The sequence below is a fragment of the Pelecanus crispus genome, chromosome 7 (assembly GCF_030463565.1).
Source record: "Pelecanus crispus isolate bPelCri1 chromosome 7, bPelCri1.pri, whole genome shotgun sequence".
NCBI lineage: Eukaryota > Metazoa > Chordata > Aves > Pelecaniformes > Pelecanidae > Pelecanus > Pelecanus crispus.
The window spans coordinates 39,929,811-39,950,387 of record NC_134649.1 but is presented as its reverse complement, the minus strand read 5'-3'; the positions used below and the strand labels follow the sequence as shown (position 1 = coordinate 39,950,387).

Genomic DNA, 20,577 nt, shown 5'->3' with positions numbered 1-20,577 from the left:
ACCAGGTGTAGGTGAGCAGTTTTGTTCCTCCTGTCGGGGATGACCTGCTTTGTGTTCACCATTGGACGGTCAGAGTGCAGAAGGGATTCTTTTATTTTTCTGCCCGAAACCAAAGTCCAATAATTAACATGCAAACAAATGAGCAAGCGACCATCTGAAGCACCCAGAGGGCAGGTGCTGCTTTTCCCCTCTCAGCTGCTGCTTTTCCCCTCTCAGCTCCTGGGCACTCGGGCACTCGCCCCTGCTGCCCCAGGGACAGGCTGCCCCTCTCAGTTTGCAGAATTCAAGTTTACACCACTGCCACCATACTAAAATACGCTTTGCTAGAAAACTCAGGAGCAGGTACTCAACCTCCCTGCTCACACACAAACAGCAGGCATTTCATTTAAGTAAAAAAACAACCCAAAACCTAAGAAAAAGAAAAGGAAAAAAAAAAAAAAAGAGCAAACCATGCCAACTCCTGCAAACGCCTTCCTAAAGTCCTCCTCCTGTCTATGTGACAGGGTCCCAGCACCGTGCTTGGGAGGGACAGCCACAAGGCTTTTCACACCCAATTTCTCTGCCTCCCTCGCAAAGTGTCTGCTCCAGCTGCCCAGCTGTATCTTTATTCAGGTATTGTGCTAAACACAACTGTACTCTTCCCCTAACGCGACCCTGAAGCCTGTCGTTTACCACAATTGAACCAGAGGGTGGAAATACTACACCTTTGAAAGGTCTCTTGAAACAGTGTCTGTTTTTTAATCATATCTCCCAACAGAGCTCCTTTTGTGTGTTCTGTAGGTTACCCTGCTCCCAACCATACCAGCACCTAGAATTGCTTTCTGAGACTTGAATGTATTGCTGGCAAGACAATCAATTCAAGTGGTAAGGTGTATAATATTTAGAGATAAAGATACATATATTTAAAAAACCCCAGTAATAGTAAATTCCTGTAATATGTCTAGTCTGATATGAAAGTTCTCCCTCTATAGAGAGACATCTGCTGTGATTACCTTACAAAATATTAAAAAAAAAACACACACAAAAAATAACTTTCTCTGTGAGAAATAAAAATAAATCCTAGTGCAAATATAAAGCTCTGTAAACCTGGTCCTATGAGAATCTATGGTTAGTAAACGGCAGTTAAAGCAGGTTTATCCTCTCACAGAGAGAGCTCACATCATGGTTTCCACAATGATATGAGTTGGCTTGATCAATCCGCCATTCGAAGTTCCATTGGGGCAGAAGGGGGTGCCACTCTCCGTTTCTTTGGACCACCGATTCACTTCCTTGGGGGCAGCCACTGCTTTTATCCTCTGAAAGAAAGAAGAAAAGCAAAGGTGAGGAGACCAAGTGGCCCCTGCGTCTCCATGTGCAGGATGGAGGATGTGGCAATCCGAGGATGGGGATGGTGGCCAGAGAGATGCGTATGCCGTGTGGCTCTGCGAGGATGTGGGGACCTGGGCTGCAGAGCACGATGTTCAACTTGTTCTCAGCTGCAGAGCCTGATTTGACGCAGGCAAGTCAGACGTGAGAGGGCATTCACAGCGTTATCCAGCATCCTGCACGCTGGGATTTCAGTGCTGCAGCTGCTGCTCAAATTATCTGCGTTCTCCTTCCTCATTTAGAAACAGCTCTGCCTTTTAGCCAAGCCGTTCATGCCAAGTGGCAACTTCTCTCCTACATCTCAGTTCACAAAGGAAGAGCTAAATGGCATCTGACCAGTGCTAACTCTCTTTCCTTTCCTAACATGGTCTTTGAGGAGTGTTTTGGCTACTTTTAGACTTGTCTCTCAATAGATGGAGACAATGTAGGCAGGAAAATAAACACTCATGAAAATGCTCTGGCCACAACTGAAAAAGACCATTAGCACTTGGAGGAAAACAAATGCAAGCGTTTCTGCTCTGGGAAATGTTCTTTTTTAATTCTATTCTCTCTTTTTTCCTAATGCGAAGTGTCCCACTTTCTCCTCCAAGAATACCCTGGGCTGCATTTAAGACCATCTCATTAGGCAAAAACAAAACTAATCTGAAACCTTAGAATTGCTAAGTTTCGTGCTCACACAGTCTCTAAAAACTTTCCACTGGAAGAAAAACAAACCAGGGGAACCTGTGCTGAACTGCGAAGGGCAAGAGATTGCCTGCAAATCCAAACTTGAGAGAATCTGCACTGTCAAGTCTGAATCTGACCCAAAGTTTTCCAAAGATCAGGGCAATCTGGATCCAGTGTTTTGATTTGATTCATTAGGAATTTAAAAAAAAAATTTAAAAAGCTAAAAAGCAGAGCCCACTGGCAGGAGGGTTTGACTTTTATTCAGTCCCTCAGTGAAAGCCATGCCTGAGAGCCACACAATCCACAGGTGGATCCAAAATTCCCTGAAATTCAGTGAGCTCTAAGACAGCTAGGTTTGACCCAGGTCTCTCTCTCTCTCTCTCTCTCTCTCTCTCGTTTTCTCAGTAATTTGTAGGATGGTGCTTCCTTGTCCCCGTGGGCTGGAGAAGAGGGATCTGGCACTGGGAAGCACCCCAGTCCTTGAGTACCTGTCTGCACACAGAGGCAATGATTTGCCAAGCCAGAAATTGCAGAAGTGAGATGCAAGTAAAATCACCTGGTGTTTGTCTGAGGACAGAAGGCTTTGTGTTTGTTCTGTTTCTGCTGTTTGCCCAAAGGACAGCTGATCTTTAACACTCTTATTTACATTCACTGCAGGAGAGGCACCCAACTTTGCCCTACCTGGACAAGGTGGCAGTTTTCCAAGCATTGTGCTTATTCTGTATAAAACACAGCAAGTTAAAGCTCCCTTTCTCCTCTAGACAGACCACCAGTTGCTCTTACCTCAATGAGTGACCCATCTGACTGTATGATGCGGATGACCATCACCATAGGGATGCAGATCATGGAGGAAAGGGCAAGAACCCAGCCCAGGCCAATTGCCCAGTCTGGGTATGTGTAGACCTTGTTGTAGGTCAGTGGTTTGTACTTGGCCAAAGAAAAGATAAAGCACCCCTGTGGATGAGAAAGGAAAAACAAAGTGAGGCTCAAAAAATGCTGAAAGCAGTATGGCTCTGGTGCTACCACTGCCACCAGTGGTAGCACTTCCCTACGGAAGACAGGCAGTGACAGGCAGAGTTGATGGATACCATATATATTTTAAATGGATGGGGCAATTATTCTGCCATTTAAATTATTGAAAGAGCATCTGCTTATAGGTAAACTGTTGCTTGACAATACAGTGTTAAGCAATGGTGCTGAACAGCTGCAGTACATCGCCTGTTCTTTTTCAGGGCTCCAATACTTGCTGTACATTGCAAGGAGCTCACTGGGGTGCTCTTCCCAGCAAATTAAATACTTCAAGCTGAGTGTCTGCCTCAGACTGCTCAAGCCTTTTTGTCAAAATGGCCTAGTAGTCCTATCACTTGAAGTAGGGACTGCTCTTTGGAGAGTGAGTTTTCTGTAACATGAATGTAGTATTTTGCCAATCCTAAGAAAACAACCACTCAGATGTAGACAACTGCAATTTGCGCAGGCACAGCAGAGAGCTGTCACATTAACAGCTAACATCTGAGAAGATGATGTCTTTGAGGGGTATGTTCAAGCCTCCAGCAGCTCTTTGCAAATTGGTCTCTGAATGCAACAGCATTCACTTGAAGAGAAGCAGTAAGATGCGGCTCAGAGCTGCTACATGGAAGACGTGAAAGAGCGCAAGCCTGTACTCACCACGCAAAGAACTGGTGTTATCACAATCCAGCTCCATTTCATCCAGGGACCAGGTCTGTATCCGATCATATCCTCAATGGCATCATAAATATTATCAGCGCCTGCATCAGACAGTGAGTGCATTTATCAGAATCGAGCCTATAAAAGCCATGTAAGGACTGTAGGATTGTAGCTGCTTTCCTAGACCTCCACAAGGGGTATTTAAAGGGAAGATGAGGGGAACTGTTTTCCAGAAACAATATTGTAGTGTTCAAATGCTTCCCAGGGCTGTGAAGTTCAAGATGATTTTCTCCTTGAGAAGCTCAAAGGTTGGGGCACTCTCATCCTACACACCCCTCATTATTTCGATGCAGGAGCGAATGCTAATCCCTCCTACCCACTCCTCTCCCCAGACTCTCACTGATCTTGTCAGGGGATCACCATGGGAAGGACACAACAGCAAATGGTACACCCTGCTTCTACAGAGGTTTGACGGATTGAAAATGAAGGCTTTGTTTGTTTTGCTTTTCTAAGGAGATGAATCAAGGGAATGACCAGTCCTAAGCAGCAGACATCTGATCATTCCTCAGCTACTGTCTCAGGCACTGTCAGTGCTACTGACACAGGCTACTGTCAGACCTTGGTACTCAGCATCGCCTAAAAATAATGGGACAGAATACACCTTCTGTCAGCTTTCTTTTTGTATTTCCTATTTGGTTGGCTTGCTCCTTGCAGACATTGCAGCTTTGAAAGGAAATTCTCTGAGAGACAAACAGAAATTTTCACGGCTGGCCAAACTTTCAACTCTCATCTCTAAACTTAACACATGTAAATGCTTAATTGTGTCTTTATTAATTAGCACTGGAAAAATACTCATTTTTGTGTGGAAAAACACTGGAGGTTGGCTTCATCCCAGATGCAAATTTGTCTCCAAGAGGTCAGTGCAAATTTATATTAATGGCATATGTCTGTTGCTGGGAAGAAGATTCTGGGGGTGGCTGATGACTAAAGGTTTGGCTAGCAAAATTGTCACTGACTCATCAAAAGGTATCAGATTAAAGGATTCTCACTTACCATAAACCCAGGCTACAGCAATACATTCAAAGAATGCAACCCACAAAAGGCATACACCACTAGCTGCATAGTAGTCAAAGAGTTGAAAAACATACATGCCACCCTGTAAAAGAGAGACACAATGCATTAAGATCCAACAGGAAAAAACCTGAATACTTCAGGCTCAGCTCCCAGTAACATCTACCAACATATCTTAATGATTGCTGTCTAACAAGAAGAAATATCAAGCAAGTAGGTAAGGTAAATATTTGGCATTACCTTCCCCAGGGAACATGCATGTTTACTACATGCATCCAAACAAGTCAACGATTAAACAAAATTAAGCCACTTAGTATAATCTACTGAGACACTTAAATCTTTCCTTCTTAAAACTATTTTAGGATGGGCATTTATAGAAACAAATGATGTAAAGAAATAACAGGTTGTCTCCTAACATTAATGCCTCCAAAATACTAAAAATGGAAGTCAGTTCATCAGGAGGGCCTTCATTTATGAATTGAGTGGAAGGACTTTTTTAATGAGAACAGTTCATTTTTTCTTTCTAACTCTCTTTATTTATACTGTGCTGTTTGACTCTTTGCTCTCACTACACTGAACTGTATATACTTGCACTTTTACTTGAAAAACTGTTTGTTAGGCACCTCTGTTGCAGGTGCTATTTTAATTCCCACAGTCACGCTCTTCCAGTTGTTTTTAAAATCTGGCTTGGATTTTATTTTGGAGATAGGGATCACAACAGTGCAGCCGCTGGAAAATATTCCCATCTTGTTTATACTAGAATAAATCCAGGAGTATTTAATTGATTCAAATCTGTGTAACTAAGATAAAAATCTCTTTCCCTGCATGTACTGGATGGATTCTTAATCTGCTCTGCTGAAGGTTCCCAATGTGTTTCATCACTTGGAGCCAGATGTTAACATTCATACCCATGTTGATTAGTACCCGAGATCGGATTGAAAAGGGGGGAATATATAGCTCCCTTTCAAAATGCTTTCAGATCTAGGGATGAAAGATGCTCCTCTGAGTGGCTAATTCCATGCAGTCTCACTCATAGCTAAAATTGGTCTAAAAAATGGCTTAAAAAGGTGGCAATTTCCAGTACCACTGCTACTTACCTCAGTCACCATAGTTAGTCCCAGAAGATAGCTAAGGAAACATACTATAGCGATGAAGATTTCCCGTCGGTAACCCTTCCTTAGGAAGGATGGGTGCAGATCAACTAATGACGTGATCTGTCCTTCAACTTCAACAAACTAAAGCGGAAAAACAACAACAAAAAAAGGACTTGAAAATTACCCACCATGCATTTTATCCAGGCTCATACTTGAACAAAGGCTCCACAGCAACACCCTGACTGTAGTCTGTGGCAAAATACTGCTCTGAATAAATAAATTGGAAGCCATTCCTTTGTAACCCAGGGGCTGAAGTGTGGGGGTAGTTTTCAGGTTGGAACAAGCTTTCAGAATTGCCGTTCATTTCCTAGCAGCCTTATGAACTACCAAAGGGGCTCTGTAAATGCAAGCCGCAAGGATAAAGGAACTAATTTGATGACAGGAAGGCACTTATGTGGCTTTTATGTTGTAGCTGTTCCAGATGAATACAAGATGTATGCTAAAAAAGAGGCAGAGAGAGAAAACACTAGCCTAAGCTAGGAGAGTACCTCCCAACCTTTTTTTGATGTGCCAGAAAACCTCACGGATACTAGTTAGGTTAATTCCACAATTGGATATAATTCTACTTTTGGGTCTGCCAGTGAAAATCCAGCCAAGGGAAAGCAGACTTTGATGTGAAATAGCAGCACTCCTTGACTGAACTTGTCTTTTCCGAACTGTGAGCAGAGTACCTCTGACTGAGGCTCTGAGGTACTTCTGCAGCAATAATGGAGCTGTTGATACAGTCCCCATACAAAGATTCGGTAAACTGTTTGCATGTGTAAACCAAAAACGAAGCTCTGAATAGAAGAGCTAAAAATCTTACTTTATCTAGCTTCATAACTGTATTTGTACTTACTTGCCATGGAAAAACTACATACAAGATATGTAACTTGAGCTAACCAAATAACCCAAACTGGATTTGAATAGAAGTTTAAAGTTAATCAAAAACCGGATGCATTTCACCCACGGAGAAAAGCAACTACTGAACTGCACCCAAACAAATCCAAAGAAGGGCTCATTCAGCTGATCTGTGCTTTCAGCCTGGCAAAGTACAAAAGCGCAAAGATCACCGAAGACATGAGGATACCGTGGAGAACCAAGGCTGCCTCTGTAGAAAAGATCTTCACTTTAAGTGGATACATCATCTTGTAAACTAATGAGTTATCACAGGGAGTCTATGAAATAGCATTATTTCAGTAAAAGCTACCTTTTCCTATGCAGTATACATATTGCTCTTACAGTGCCCAGAAGTGCCCTACAACAACTCTACCCTCTTTGACCATGAGCTGAAGCTCCATTTTGGAAATACAGACCGTCCTGCAAACAGTCAACCAGATTTTGTTGCCTCCTGTCTTGTTACTTTGACTGCGGTAAAACTGGTTTTCTTCTTAAATGCAGCCCTTTCCTTTGGGCTGATTTGATCTTAAACTGCTCCAGCATTCCAGAAACCTACTTGACTGCACTCCAAAAAACCAGAAGGGTGGAGGAGAGAAATTAAGCGCTCCAATTAGTTTTAATCATTCTACACAGTGAGGAGCTTTTTAAAATTACTAGACAGCTTCCAATTTGCATAAGCACAGGGCTGTTGAACCATGGCATTGGGCACTTTTACATTTGCTTTGGAATGATTGAAAGTTGCTCACTAGAGTTCAAAGATTAAGCCGTAAAGAGCAATTTAGGGCAAATGGAATATAAAAAATGTAAGAGATTAAGTACACAACAACTGGGTAAAAATCCATTTACAGATCTCTCCTCATAGAAGAGAGCATTTAGGCTAAGTGAACGTTTCATCCTTACCAATTGGGTTTTATAATCTTATTGACTTTCCATTTGAGTGCAGAAAGCTGCCTGCTGCTGTGAAAACTTTGGCAATTTTGAATGTGTACATACTGCATAATCCCTGGTCACCCATGTTTCCTTGTAAGTGGACTATCTAGAAATGATTTATAGGTTCTTTGGCAGTATTTAGTCCAACATTCCTATAAGCAACCTCTGGGAAAAATAACCTAACTTCTTGGACTGAACTTTTTCATTTTTTCATGCTCACTAATTAATAGCAGTGTGTGCTATAAAATTAGTACAGCTGGAACCCGAGACGCTTTTTGGCCTGTTTGGAGGAACTGAATGTGCACTGGTGACGTGAAAGTCAGCAGAATCCCAAGCTGCTCAGCAGTTCCAAGCCTAAGGCCACCGAAAAAGGCTGTGGCTTTGTCCTCTGACTGTTTATGAAGCCACCCTGGATACATTGTACAAAACATTTTGTGCTTTTTGTGCCTCACAATGGCTTCACTTTTCTTTTTTGGCACTTGGCAACTATCAAAGCCTGTATTCCTAGTAGGTACTAATTCTTACAAAGTGTTTTAATGATGGTGTATACACACTGCAGGTGATCGCAATGGCACAAAGTACTCTGTGGAAGAGACTGCTGTAGTCTTTTACGTTTTAAAATGATTAAGCTCTTCTCCAAAGTAGGAAAATACTGCACCATGACCAAAACGGTGGTATTCTGTGGCCACACTGGGACTGATATTTAGGTTAGGGAGTACTGCCCTATTCTTGTGGACTCCATTAACTCCTGATGACAAAGACTTACTGAGCAACATCATACTGACTGTCAACCAAGAGATTCATCAAACTGACTGTCAACCAAGAGATTCATCAAACGCAGCCCCTGCACTAAAAAGCAACCCGGATGAATTCCTCTTAAGCAGCATTAGAGGTACTGTCTTCTTAACTCATGCCTGTAAAACCAGCTTTTCTCAGCCAGCAGCACTGAGACAATAAGCCACACCTCTCTTACCCATGGTACTAACCTGGCTATCCAGTCCAAGCAACAGAAGCATAATAAAAAAAAGGATTGCCCAAAAGGTGGGCAGTGGCATCATGGACACAGCTTTTGGGTAGGCAATGAAGGCCAGGCCTGGACCTAGAGAAAGAGAAAATAGGAAAGGGGGAAGGGAAGGGAAGAGAAATAGTAAGTACCAGCTTTTTGGTAAAGGTAGCCACACTCAAATGCAGGAATGCCTGGTTCCGTTCAGATAAATCCAAACGCGGCTGGAAATACCAGAAGTGAAACAGTTTGGCTCTTTTATCTGAAATCGAAGCACGCATGACTACAGCAGAAACCACAGGCAGACCCCCGAGGCCATTGCTAACAGATCACCAGTTTTAACATCTGTCTCAAACATGCCAATAATGGAGGTGGTCCTACACCTGCCCCGCTCGGACACAGAACAGTATGGGGGCTTGGGGGAGAAGGGGTGACCCAGGGGAATGACAGAATCCCACTGCTAGCCCACATGGTCACGATGAAGATGATGATGATGAAACTCTTTTGCATGCAGGGAAGGGACTCTGCTCCAAACAATCCCCAGGATCTTTTCTAATGCAACCACCGCCTCCCTCTGTATGCAACCTCCAAACCCAGCATGGCTTCTCTAGAGCGGGGTTTGCACTCCAGGAGTCTGCTCCTTTGCTTCTGCAAACCCTCACTGCTGCACTGAAATGATCAGGCTACTCCTAGTTATATCAGCTGTGGTCCCTGAAAAAAAAATGCTTCCTGCTGTTAGGAGTTGCTGGTGTGTAAAATCACCTCCCCACGCTGGCACATCACCTGTCCCTATCCAGCCAGCCTAGGCAGACCTGCCACAGTGACGCTAATATGACCAACATCAGCCCCAACTGCAGGATGGATTGCAACAGTCTGGGAGCACCAGGGGGGCTGGGACTAAGAGCCCGGCTTCTCTACTCTGGAAACCAAAGCCTTGTTTGCAAGGGCTCATCACTAGACTGGGTCTCGTCTACGCCGTGGATCAGACGGCATCTCACTCATACCCACACACCGAGCATACGTGCAGTGCCCTCGCATGCTGATCTCCAAAGGTGCTCTCACCTGGAGCCAGGTGCTATCAGCTATCGCTTATGAGAGCTTTTGTTGAGAGAGAAAGAGCCCTCTCCAAGTGGGAGACAGGAACACTGACAATCCAGCATTTACAGCAGGCTCTCAAAGTGGCCATAGAAATTTTGTGAAGCTGACAAAAAATTCTGAGGGCAGATTTAAATTCAGATTAAACCTGGGAATGCCTGGCTCATCTGCTTGTTTCTTTTTAAGGAGCCTCAAAAATCAGCATTTTCCAGGATTTTGAAGTGGATTCAAGTAATTTGCAATAGGAAAAGGATTTTTTTTTAAACTGCTGCAGTGCAGGGACAGAAATCTTATCTCTGATCTGTACAGAAAAATCTCTAACACTGCTCTTCCTACCTCCCACTTTTCCTTCCCAACAAGAAAGATGGAAAAAGAAGCAAGAGAAAGAGGTAAAAAAAGATTACTTTTTTCAAACTAAAGAAAACTTTAAGTCACTGAAAATATTTGAACACAAATAAATACAAATTAGCCAACAATTGAGCAACTAATTTTATTTAAAATGAAACACAACTAAGATTTTATATGACAAAGATACCAAAAAAATTGGTGAATGTCTCAAATTTTGGGGGGGCTTTGCTTTTTGCCCCCTAATTCAGCAGATATAGTAGAACCTCCCTGAGGGAGAACTGCTACCAGATGGCATTTGCAGCTGATCTGTGCAATTGATGAGACAGATGTAAAACTGCTCTCCTCAAAACTTGCTGCAATTCTGTAAGCTTTGGCTAGTGAAACTGTCCTTGCACTCTGATACAGTCTAATACCAAGTGCCCTAAGCCCTGTGCTAGCTTTGATTTCCCTTTGAAACTAAGTGTTGAAATATAAAGAGAAAAGCCCACGTGGAAGAAAATGTTCCTGGCATACCCTCAGCTGAACATAAATAATCTAAAATCGTATTTAATTTGAAACTCTGTTGCTCTGAAGGGTGTTTTGCAAAAGTGAAGCACTTGTGGCTGCTACTAAGAGCTAATTAGGACTGCCACAATCCCAGCCCACTCGCTGGCCGCTTGCCGGCGAAGTGCTGTGGCGTGGCTGGAGATGTGCCCCGGGAGCAGAGCACTGCTGAGGCAGAGGCCGGGCAGGCATTAGGAAGGACAAGGCACTATAGTCAGGCCTGCTTAATCTGAATTTGTTTGCAATTGGACTTAAAAAAAAAAGGCAGATCTTGTGCTGTTTTAACACTGCTACAAATTGCACAGGCGGTCATGTATTTCTTCCAGCCAGAGATGCAGCACAGATTAGACAGGACTCACTATGGCTTTGTTGAGCCTCCACTGCTTTCCTCTCTCCCTTTAAAAGTATTTCTGAAAAAAAATCAAGTGCCATTTATTAAAAGTCTCCTTTCACTGGGAAGTCAAAGGGGTCTAATGTAACTGCTGCGTAAGTCTAAGCCAGTGAAGGCCGGCAGCGGTGACCAGTGCTCGAAGCGGGAGCCACCCCTCGCTGACAAGGATGTCCCAGGAACACTGCACCACGGCTGAATTTGGCACAGGTAAAAAAATGTGGCCATGACATTCTGCTGTCAGCAAATTTGTTGACGTCCCCCTGGCCTTCACGAGGGCAAACAAGGAAACAAATGGTGTCACGCATAGGTCAGGAGGGACTTAACGCGCTGGGCAGAGACGGGGGGGGGAGCAGGAGGTCTTGGCCCTGTGGACAACATCCTCTCCCTGGTGCTACGGCCAAGCAGCAGCGCCTCTGTCCACCTTCTTCCTGCGCCAGGGGAGCTGTTCTGACCTTGCGTCATAAGGAACCAAAAAAGGCAAGGCCAAAAAAAAAAAAAGGCTCAAGCACCTGCTGAATGCCTCTGTGCTGAGAAGGCAGCAGCAGGGCAGCGGTGGCATCGAGAGCCTCCCCCATGGCTTCATGGGGGTCCTGGGACGCTCATCCCAGGGGGACCAAGCGGTCTCCAGTGGCTCTGTGCTTGATCTCTGCTGAGAAAGGCAGTGAGGAAACCCATGGGAAGTGGTTTGGGTAATTTTAGATAATTTTTGGTAATGTTTACTGTCATGTAAAAATGTCCCTTCGGACGTACCCAAAGACCAGCCAGTGATGACGGGCAACCCACTGAACAGTGAGATGGTTGCAATCTCTGGCCGTTAGTGACTAGGGCTGAATTTAAATAATGTAGGAAACCTGAAGGAATCGACAACAAAATATGCAAGAAACCCAAAAAAACAAGTTTGGAAGCCAATCAGTGCCCTCGTTGTCCCTATAATAAGCTATAAAATTCCTCCTTTAAAAAAATGCTTTTTGAGCTGTTGATGAAAAAATGCTACGTAAACATTAAGCCTGTTAGTTAATTTGTATTTAAACATTACTTAACAATCCAGTGTTACTATAAAATTGTTTAATTCTAAAAAGGTCAAGCAACAGGAATATAGCTGCCTGTTTATCAGAGATTTAATAATAAAAATTAGAATAAATATTGCTAAGATAAAAACCTAATGTGGAAATTCTTAAAAATACTACTCTTGGAACTGATCCACCTACATATTAAAAAAAAAGGGGGCTATTTATGATTCATTCAATGGATTATTCCCTTGCTTCCTGTTTTCAAAGCAAGCAATCAACCTCTGACCAAAACAAGCATTATGGCCAAGACTGTTAACTAATTACACTTGCGACAGACATGCCAATCGCAGCCACCTAAGAATCCCAGTGGTGCCACCAAAGTTGTTAGTTTTTCATTAGCCCTTGTGAAGTGAGAAATTTTTCTTAAAGACTTAACTCCCAGAGCCATGTGATCAGAATATTGACTTTTTCTTTTAATAGCACGTTTGCAGAGGAAAGCTTTCAAATATTGTGCAGCTGAATTAGAATTGCTCAAAAAAATCAAAAAGAAATGCCAAAAGTGCACTCAGGTGACACTGTTATTACTTGAATCTGATCAGCTTTAAGCCTCATGGCTGTTGAGGCCTGACTCATTATTTTTGAATGGTAATTCCCATCTAATCTGTCTGTTCTACGTGAAAACACATGGTTACACCTGTCCTCATGGACAAGACATGCACAGAGGAAAAAAAGGTCATCTGTTTTGTCTGAGATACATTCACATGCTATGAGGATTTAGCCTTCTTCAGCTGCAAGTGCGTAGCTGAACGTTAATGGGAAGAACGTTTCTGAAACAAGGGAGGAACCTAAGTGTATATCCAGTTTCAAAATGGACTTCTCGCAGTTCTGTCAACCTCACCCTGAAGCTACAGAGGACTAACGCAGGACTGCAACACCTACAGTTTCTGTGGATGAAATGGTGCACAGAACCCAGGAGATGGAGTTCTCCAACTCCAACTTGCCTTTCAGTGAGACTTGGGAATATATGCATGTATGTCCCTTCAAAGGCCAAGGTAATATTCCCACTGCAGCACTCCACTGTGAGCAAGCAAAACTAAGCTATGAAAAATACATAAATACTGGCTATTTGCATTTGAATGAAAATAAAGGTAGTCTGAAAAGAAGGATGGAATAAATTTTTGAATCAATGACATTCTGGACCCTAGATAATGGAGTGGTTATCTTAACTCTAATCTCAACTCAAATGGACCAGCACACTCTAGGAAATGTGTTCGCTGCCATGTTAATCAAGACAGAGTAAACAACACAACCCCGGCTAACCCTCACTGCTCTAGATGAAAGCCCAAATCAACAATGTGCTTATTTTTCTGGAGATTATGGGAAATCTTGTTCTGTTTGTATTGCTTAGATGTTAGCTGATTGAGTCTGCAGAACTTTGCTCACACGCTAGGCGGCAGTGCCCACCACCACTGCCACCAATACCATCGTACCTGACTCTGCCACATCAGCAATGTTCACCCCTTGCTCTTGTGCCATGAAGCCCAGGACGGAAAAAATTGCGAAGCCAGACACAAAACTGGTACCACTGTTCAGGCATCCCAGCAGCAAACAGTCCCTAAGTCACACATATGTCATGGAGCAAGTTAATTAAAAAAAAATTAACCCATTGTCCCTACTTTATTTACATCATTTAGCTAAAACACTAAACCCCCTTGGATGGAAACTTGCCTATAGCAGTTGTATTTGTACTTGTTGTAGCTCCCCAGGGAAGTCATTGCTCCTAAGCAGATTGCATATGAGAAGAAGATTTGTGTTCCTGCATCTATCCAGACCTAAAGGGAAAGACAGAAAGACTGTTATTACCGGCATCGTTGCATTGCAACACTCAATGCAAACACACAGTTCAAACTATGCAAAATCAACAAAATAATTGCTTCCATTGAGGGTGATAGCTAAAGGATCTGGGAAGGAGGGAAAGAGTACATCACATTTGCAAGTCTGGGTTTTATAGGGAAAAGAAAATTGTTAGCGACAGAGCCTACAAGAACATCATCTCTTCAACAGTTCCTGTATCCTCTCCTCAGAGATGCTCAATATTTCTAGTTTCTTAGTCATTCAGCTGATCCTTCCTGTTGGCGCAACAATAAATGTGTTTCAGTGCAGTAGGAGATGCAGAAATATTTATAACATTGCTCATTTCTGTTGTAACTCATTTCAGGTAGATTCAGCCTACAGAGCCGCTAAACTGAGGATGTGAAAAGCTTGAGAAACAGGTTTGTGTATTTGGTTTGCTTATTTTTCTAGCTTTCTGGTTGTTTTTGTATCTGTTCAAATGCAAGATAAAAAGCCATAAGGGTGGGGGGAAAACAAGCAAAATACAATGCACTTTTTAAGATATGGATCTGATCTCGGTCTCGTGATTCTTTCTCCTGATTACATTAAAAAAACGTATACAGAGTGAAATAACAGTACGCTATCAACTTCTCAGTTAGTAAATACATAGCAATCTATCAAAATGCATCCATTGAGTCCCACCTGTTCACTTCTTTCTGCTAATGCAAGTCTGCTAACACCAGCAGAAACCACCAAGGAGTCTGAGTGAGAAGTAAGACTGTAGACTGGTTACCTCCTCCCTCCCACCATCGTTTTCCAGCACCTTGCTGACGGGTGTCTCCTTGGAGATGACGCTTTTGCTAGACCATGGGAGGGGGCCTGCCAGCTTGCATGAATCTCTTCTACATTACTGGCTGATGCTCTGGGCTTAGGGCTAATAGTAGATCATAAAAATGATAAGACTCCCATTAAAGAAGATTAATTCATAAAATATAATGTCTCCTGTCAAGAGGGTGTCTTGGATAAAGAGGGCAAAACTAGAGAATGAACCAAATTTCCAAAATGTTTCTTTCAATTACACCTTTCCTACTTCAGTTATTTAGCTATCATTGGAGGGTTTTTTTTAACCGAATACTCATTAGAAAGAAATAGCAAAGACAGACATTATTCCCTTTCACTGTGACCAACATGTTGCTATTTTCAAAGATTCCTTGTTTTATTTTTTCTGGGGGGGTATTGCATTTTTTTTGCATTTCTCACGTGATCACTATTGACTGAAACGATGCTGGTCTGCTCAAGTGTCACATATTTGCACTCTGTGAGCACAGGCAGGAATCTTTGTCTAATCACAGCCTATACAGAAAGAGCAAGCCTAGCTCCCCTAGCCACGGCTAAGTGAATGGTAGTTCCTGGGCTTCAGAAAGCATTTTTCTCCACCTTTGCATTGGGTTTTCATTCTTCTATTATTTCATTCACCTCTCTCCCAATCGCCTCCTATTGAGCAGTGGGAGCTTAGTGACACTGGTACTCACAGTTGTCGCTTGTTGTTCCATCTGTGAAGCTCACGTGTCTCTCCTTTGAAACTAAAGACTATCCTCATAAAAAAAATGCATCTCCCTTACCTTACCAACAAGAAAGCTGAGATTCTATAACGGGACAGAGTCTACAGCCTCAGAGTCCTTTGACACAAAAAAAATACACACGCATACACGCACATACATACACATGGAAAGATGCATTAACACATGTAACAGTGACCTTCTCAAGCAGATCTCTGGAAAATATAACCCAGTATTAATGTTCATACTACATTTGGACCTCTAAAGACCATGGGAAAAAAATCTATTGCCATTACATCACCACCATCACCCTCCACCATCCCCCTTTGTGTAGGAAACCGTCCCGCTCCCCACTCTGTTCTGTACCTGTGGGTCAGCTAACCGTGAGATATCAGGATAAAGATAAAACTTGATGCCTTCTGCAGCTCCAGGCAGGGTCACACCACGGATGAGCAGAACAAGGAGCATGATGAATGGGAATGTGGCAGTGATGTACACTACCTGGCAACAAAAAAAAAAAAAAAAAAAAAAGTACGTCAAGAGAAATCTAACGAATTCAAAGCCCCCTCATACCTAAAAAGGACCCGACTGCAGTTTCTGTGTCTACTTGTAGCTTAACGGTCTTTACCACCTTATTGCTTTAGGCCTGGAGGCAATGCAGGTTCATTAAGCCCTCCAGAGCGCCCAGACAGTGGTCACGTCACTCAGGCAGAGAACACGCAGGATTTTACACAGCTCATGACTTTTGTTAGAAATTCTGCCTTTGCCCTGTTTATCCTCATCACATGACAAGCACACCTTCGCCAGGGAAGCCGAAAAGATTCCCTTGCTGAGGGCGCCTAAAGCATTACCTCATTCTTTATTTGAACTTAAAACTGCAAACTGTTTTGCAAGCTGTGCTACTACCTCTAACTTCGCTGTGCAGCCTCACTACTGCTCCTACAGGCAATTTCACAAGGCACTTTTTTCAGAGATTAAGATAATTTGGTCCATGCTCCTGTGTCTCCCTTCCCATCACCTTGAACGCATGAAGCCCTTCAGGTTGGCATCAGCCTCAACAGTGGTCATTTCCAGTCCCATAACTTCATTCTTGCCCTTGCTGCCTATTCAGCAACATCATTATTGGAAACTAAGGCTCTATTCAACCATTTCTGAGAATACGTCTTCATTATCTTTAACCTCTATTCCCAGTCTCTTTGAATAACAGCCCACTTCTTCTCGTTATCTTCTCATTCATTTGATGAAAGAGCCCTTTGCTTTAATCTCCAGCACGAGGGTTAATTGAGCTTGCATTTGGACAGTTCTATCTTTAGACCCACACTTTTTGACCTCTAATATTTTGTTTTCTTTGCTCATCAGTGCTTTCTCTCATTTTTTATATAACTGCTGTGTTACAGTCAAGAATCACTACTGTCCAAGTGTCCTGGTTTCGGCTGGGATAGAGTTAATTTTCTTCCTAGTAGCAGGCATAGTGCTGTGTTTTGGATTTAGTAGGAGAAGAATGTTGATAACACACTGATGTTTTTAGTTGTTGCTGAGTACTGCTTATGCTAGTCAAGGACTTCTCAGCTTCCCATGCTCTGCCAGGTGCACAAGAAGCTGGGAGGGGGCACAGCCAGAATAGTTGATCCAAACTGACCAAAGGGCTATTCCATACCATATGATGTCATGCTCAGTATATAAACTGGGGGGGTTGGCCGGGGAGCAGCGATTGCTGCTCGGGAACTGTCTGGGTATCGGTCAGCGGGTGGTGAGCAATTGCATTGTGCATCACTTGCTTTGTATATTATTATTGTTATTCTCATTATTATATTGTTATTTATCATTACTATTTTACTTTATTTCAATTATTAAACTGTTCTTATCTCAACCCAGGAGTGTTTCTCACTCTTACTCCTCTGATTCTCTCCCCCATCCCATCGGGGTAGGGGGAGTGAGCGAGCAGCTGCGTGGTGCTTAGTTGCTGGCTGGGGCTAAACCACACCACCAAGAAAGGGCGTTTTTCATGGAGTCACATGATCCCCCCCAGGTAATTACAGTTTGCTGCCATGAGTTAAAATATATTTTTGTTTTCCAGAATTTGTTTAACTACAGCAAAGCTCCCGGGATGCACCATTTTTCTTCTTAAGTGTGTCCTCTGAGAATAACGAGCAAAACTCAAAGCCTGCATTGCCATAATAACTCATGGAGCTGGACTGATTTCATAAAATGAAAGGAAACCTTTCCATACACGTCCTTTTTAATTCTCTCCTTGAATTTTATGTATATTTTCCACTGACGATATATATTACGTATTAGCCTGTTTCACCAAAACTTGAAGGATAAAAGGGGGGTTTCTGTGCTTTCTAATTTTTTTTAATATAAGCCAGGCCTATGAAAAATCAAAGTGGCCTTTGCGCTGCAGGTAAGGATTCTCTCGTAACCCTGGAGGAATTTTTAAGATCAAGCACATTATCCAAAGCATAAGCACAACTATTATTTTTCCTCATGATTTCATGTTTATTTGTCCAATACGCTACTATGAGATTTAAAAACTTTTTTTCCCCCGCCTCTCTCCGAAGAGCTATTAACACGCTGGAAAGCAGAGAAGTGCTATAAACAACCATCTACTAAAGTAAACTAGACTTCTCAAACAATTCAAGTCCTCCATTAGAGCTTACAGTTTACTTTTGTTTGACCCCAAAGTTAATGGAGTCAACCAGAGACTTTCCAATGGTTTTGTTGAGCTTTGGCTCCACACCCGCATGAGCTCAAATGCTGCAGAGAGGAAGCAGCAAATTCCTACCAACTGCCTTGTCTTAGAAATGAGACCATTTTGCTGGATTTCTAGAAAACACAAATTTTTAGATAACTGATTTTAACAGACCTGTTTTCAACCTGTTACCTTCACAGGGGCTTGAAATAGTATACCATAGGGAGCTTGGAAAAATCTCTCAGCTACTGTAACCTTTACCGAGCAGACACCAGGCTTGCCAAAGGTACTGCAGAAAAGTGCGCTTCCACTCAGCTACTGCGGGAGATTTATTACGTTCACCTTTACTATAAAACTTACACAATCACCTCATCGGGTCACATCAATCAGAGGGAACAGAGATGCAAACATTTTTGTCAAGGTATGCTCTAGAGGTGTGGAAGCTATTCTTTGGGGCAAAGCTGGCAGAAATCCAGGGTAAGGCACCAGCATGATTTTAATGAGGCTCCATGATAAATATCACAGCAAGCAAGACAGAAACAACAGTAAAGCAAGTAGTTTAGTCAACAGTGGAACTAATGAGGCCTGGGCTCCTATGGAGTTTTGTCTCCTGGTTGATTCTGCAGTGTGTAACAAGGTAAAACTGCTAAATGATGCTTTTTCTAGAGCTGAGGCATTTGCAATTGCTCACTCCTCCTGACTTCTCTTGGGGCTGATAAAAGGTGGGTTCACATTGTGGCCTTTCTCTCAGGTGGGATGCTAACAGGGTCGCTCCCTTCCACCTAGTTGACAAGAAATGTGTGGGAACTGACTATCTCAGGACCTCTGTTAGATTTATTTGAAATGCTGCCTCAACCAACAGGTTTGAAAGCCAAGAGCCACACATATGCAATGGCTTCAAAAGCCTTTTCTCATGAAACTAGGTTTAAAACCACAACTGTATGCAAGGGGCAAAAATATCATGCTTCATGTTGTTACGTGATTCACCAAGATTTGCTGTAATTTGTTTCTTGCACTGGAGTAGGATGAGGTTGAGGAATGATTTAACTGTTATCCTTTAGAGAAAAACATGATTCTAAAAAGCACACGATGAGACTAAAAACACAAACTATCAAGGATCTCTGTTAAGGAGAACGCTTCTAAATGAGTACCTAGAGTTTAGTCTCCTATGTCTGCACAGAGCTCTTCTGTAAGTGAGTGGCATTTCAAAAATGCTACGCATCCAGCCGTTTCCACTGACTTAAAACATCCCTACCACAGTTATGTTAACATCCACCCCGTGGCACTGAGAGTGAACTTGGCTGGTGCAAAAGCACGGACAGAGAGTGCAAGGCACCACACATCGCAAGCTTAAGGCCTTCCATGCTCATGACATGCATCAGTGGGACGCTCGTCCTCAGAGAGGCAAAGTGGTACTCGAACCGTGCTTGTATCTGCATCTTGATGCCATTCCAGTAATGGCTACTTGACTCACAGGTATTTTGGGCACTGGCAATGACTTTCCGAAGTCAGTTGAACCCAAGTCCCTCTTTTATTCAGTGCAAAAATATGTATTTTTCAAGGAAATGGTGAATATCTTTAAAAACAGCATTACGTAATATTCCTAACATCTACTAACTGCACCGATTATCAAAAGGGTCAAAGAGCACTTACTTTCCCAGTGGATTTGACTCCTTTCCAAATGCAGAAGAAACATATCACCCAGACGAGCAGAAGACACAGTGCTAGATCCCACTTGATAATACCAATGTCTTCAATTCCCGATGACAAGCTCAGTACATTCCGCCTGAATATTTGAAAGGAAACAAAAGGAGAGAGATGCAGGAGCTCAGTTGATGCAGGGTCTGGTTGTGATGGCTGAGAGCATACAATGGCGTGCAGGGCAGCAGATGCATCGGCAGATCCCTGTCCTTTGAACACTGCTTGCTAAGTCACCATGGCTTACGTGAGCAATGCTGAACTTTGCAGCCCTACATCTTCCCTAGGTTTGTGGGACTCTTTTGTTCAATATATTGCACAGCTGTTTTTAGCAGCCCGTGACCACCTCAGAATGAGATAAGAAAGTATGCTCAAAGCACTGCGGCTTCCACATTTGCTCCCTTGAAGATGCAAGACCAGCTCACCCTGGCATTGCCACGAACCCCGGCTTTGAAGCCACGTGGCATCATTGCACGTCATGGCTCCATCGTGGACACTTGCAACTGGCCTGCATCCATGTCTTTCTCCTCCTTTTCAGTTCATTAGCAAGACTGCCGCAAAGAGGACAGGGCAAAAGCAATGCAGGAAAGCAGCATGCCGTGCAGCTTTGCAGGACGAAGGCTGGAGCCATTATCTGTTCCCCCCCCGCAGCCCCCCCCACACAAACACTGCCCG

The 20,577-nt window shown here is 43.0% G+C and overlaps 1 protein-coding gene across 10 annotated transcripts in view; it reads right to left on the bottom strand.

Moving 5' to 3' along the window:
- Positions 1–198: 198 nt before the first annotated feature.
- SLC6A6 (solute carrier family 6 member 6) overlaps positions 199–20,577 on the bottom strand; it is a 100,247-nt gene continuing 79,868 nt past the window's right edge. For all 10 annotated transcript variants that reach the window (XM_075713429.1, XM_075713432.1, XM_075713433.1 and 7 more), the window contains 10 exons: positions 19,858–19,990; positions 15,879–16,013; positions 13,849–13,952; positions 13,611–13,735; positions 8,717–8,829; positions 5,865–6,002; positions 4,750–4,852; positions 3,697–3,797; positions 2,815–2,985; positions 199–1,295 (listed from right to left, as the gene is read on the bottom strand). In XM_075713429.1, the coding sequence (XP_075569544.1) occupies positions 1,155–1,295; positions 2,815–2,985; positions 3,697–3,797; positions 4,750–4,852; positions 5,865–6,002; positions 8,717–8,829; positions 13,611–13,735; positions 13,849–13,952; positions 15,879–16,013; positions 19,858–19,990 (1,264 nt within the window). In that variant the 3' untranslated portion in view covers positions 199–1,154. The remainder of the gene's footprint in view (positions 1,296–2,814; positions 2,986–3,696; positions 3,798–4,749; positions 4,853–5,864; positions 6,003–8,716; positions 8,830–13,610; positions 13,736–13,848; positions 13,953–15,878; positions 16,014–19,857; positions 19,991–20,577) is intronic.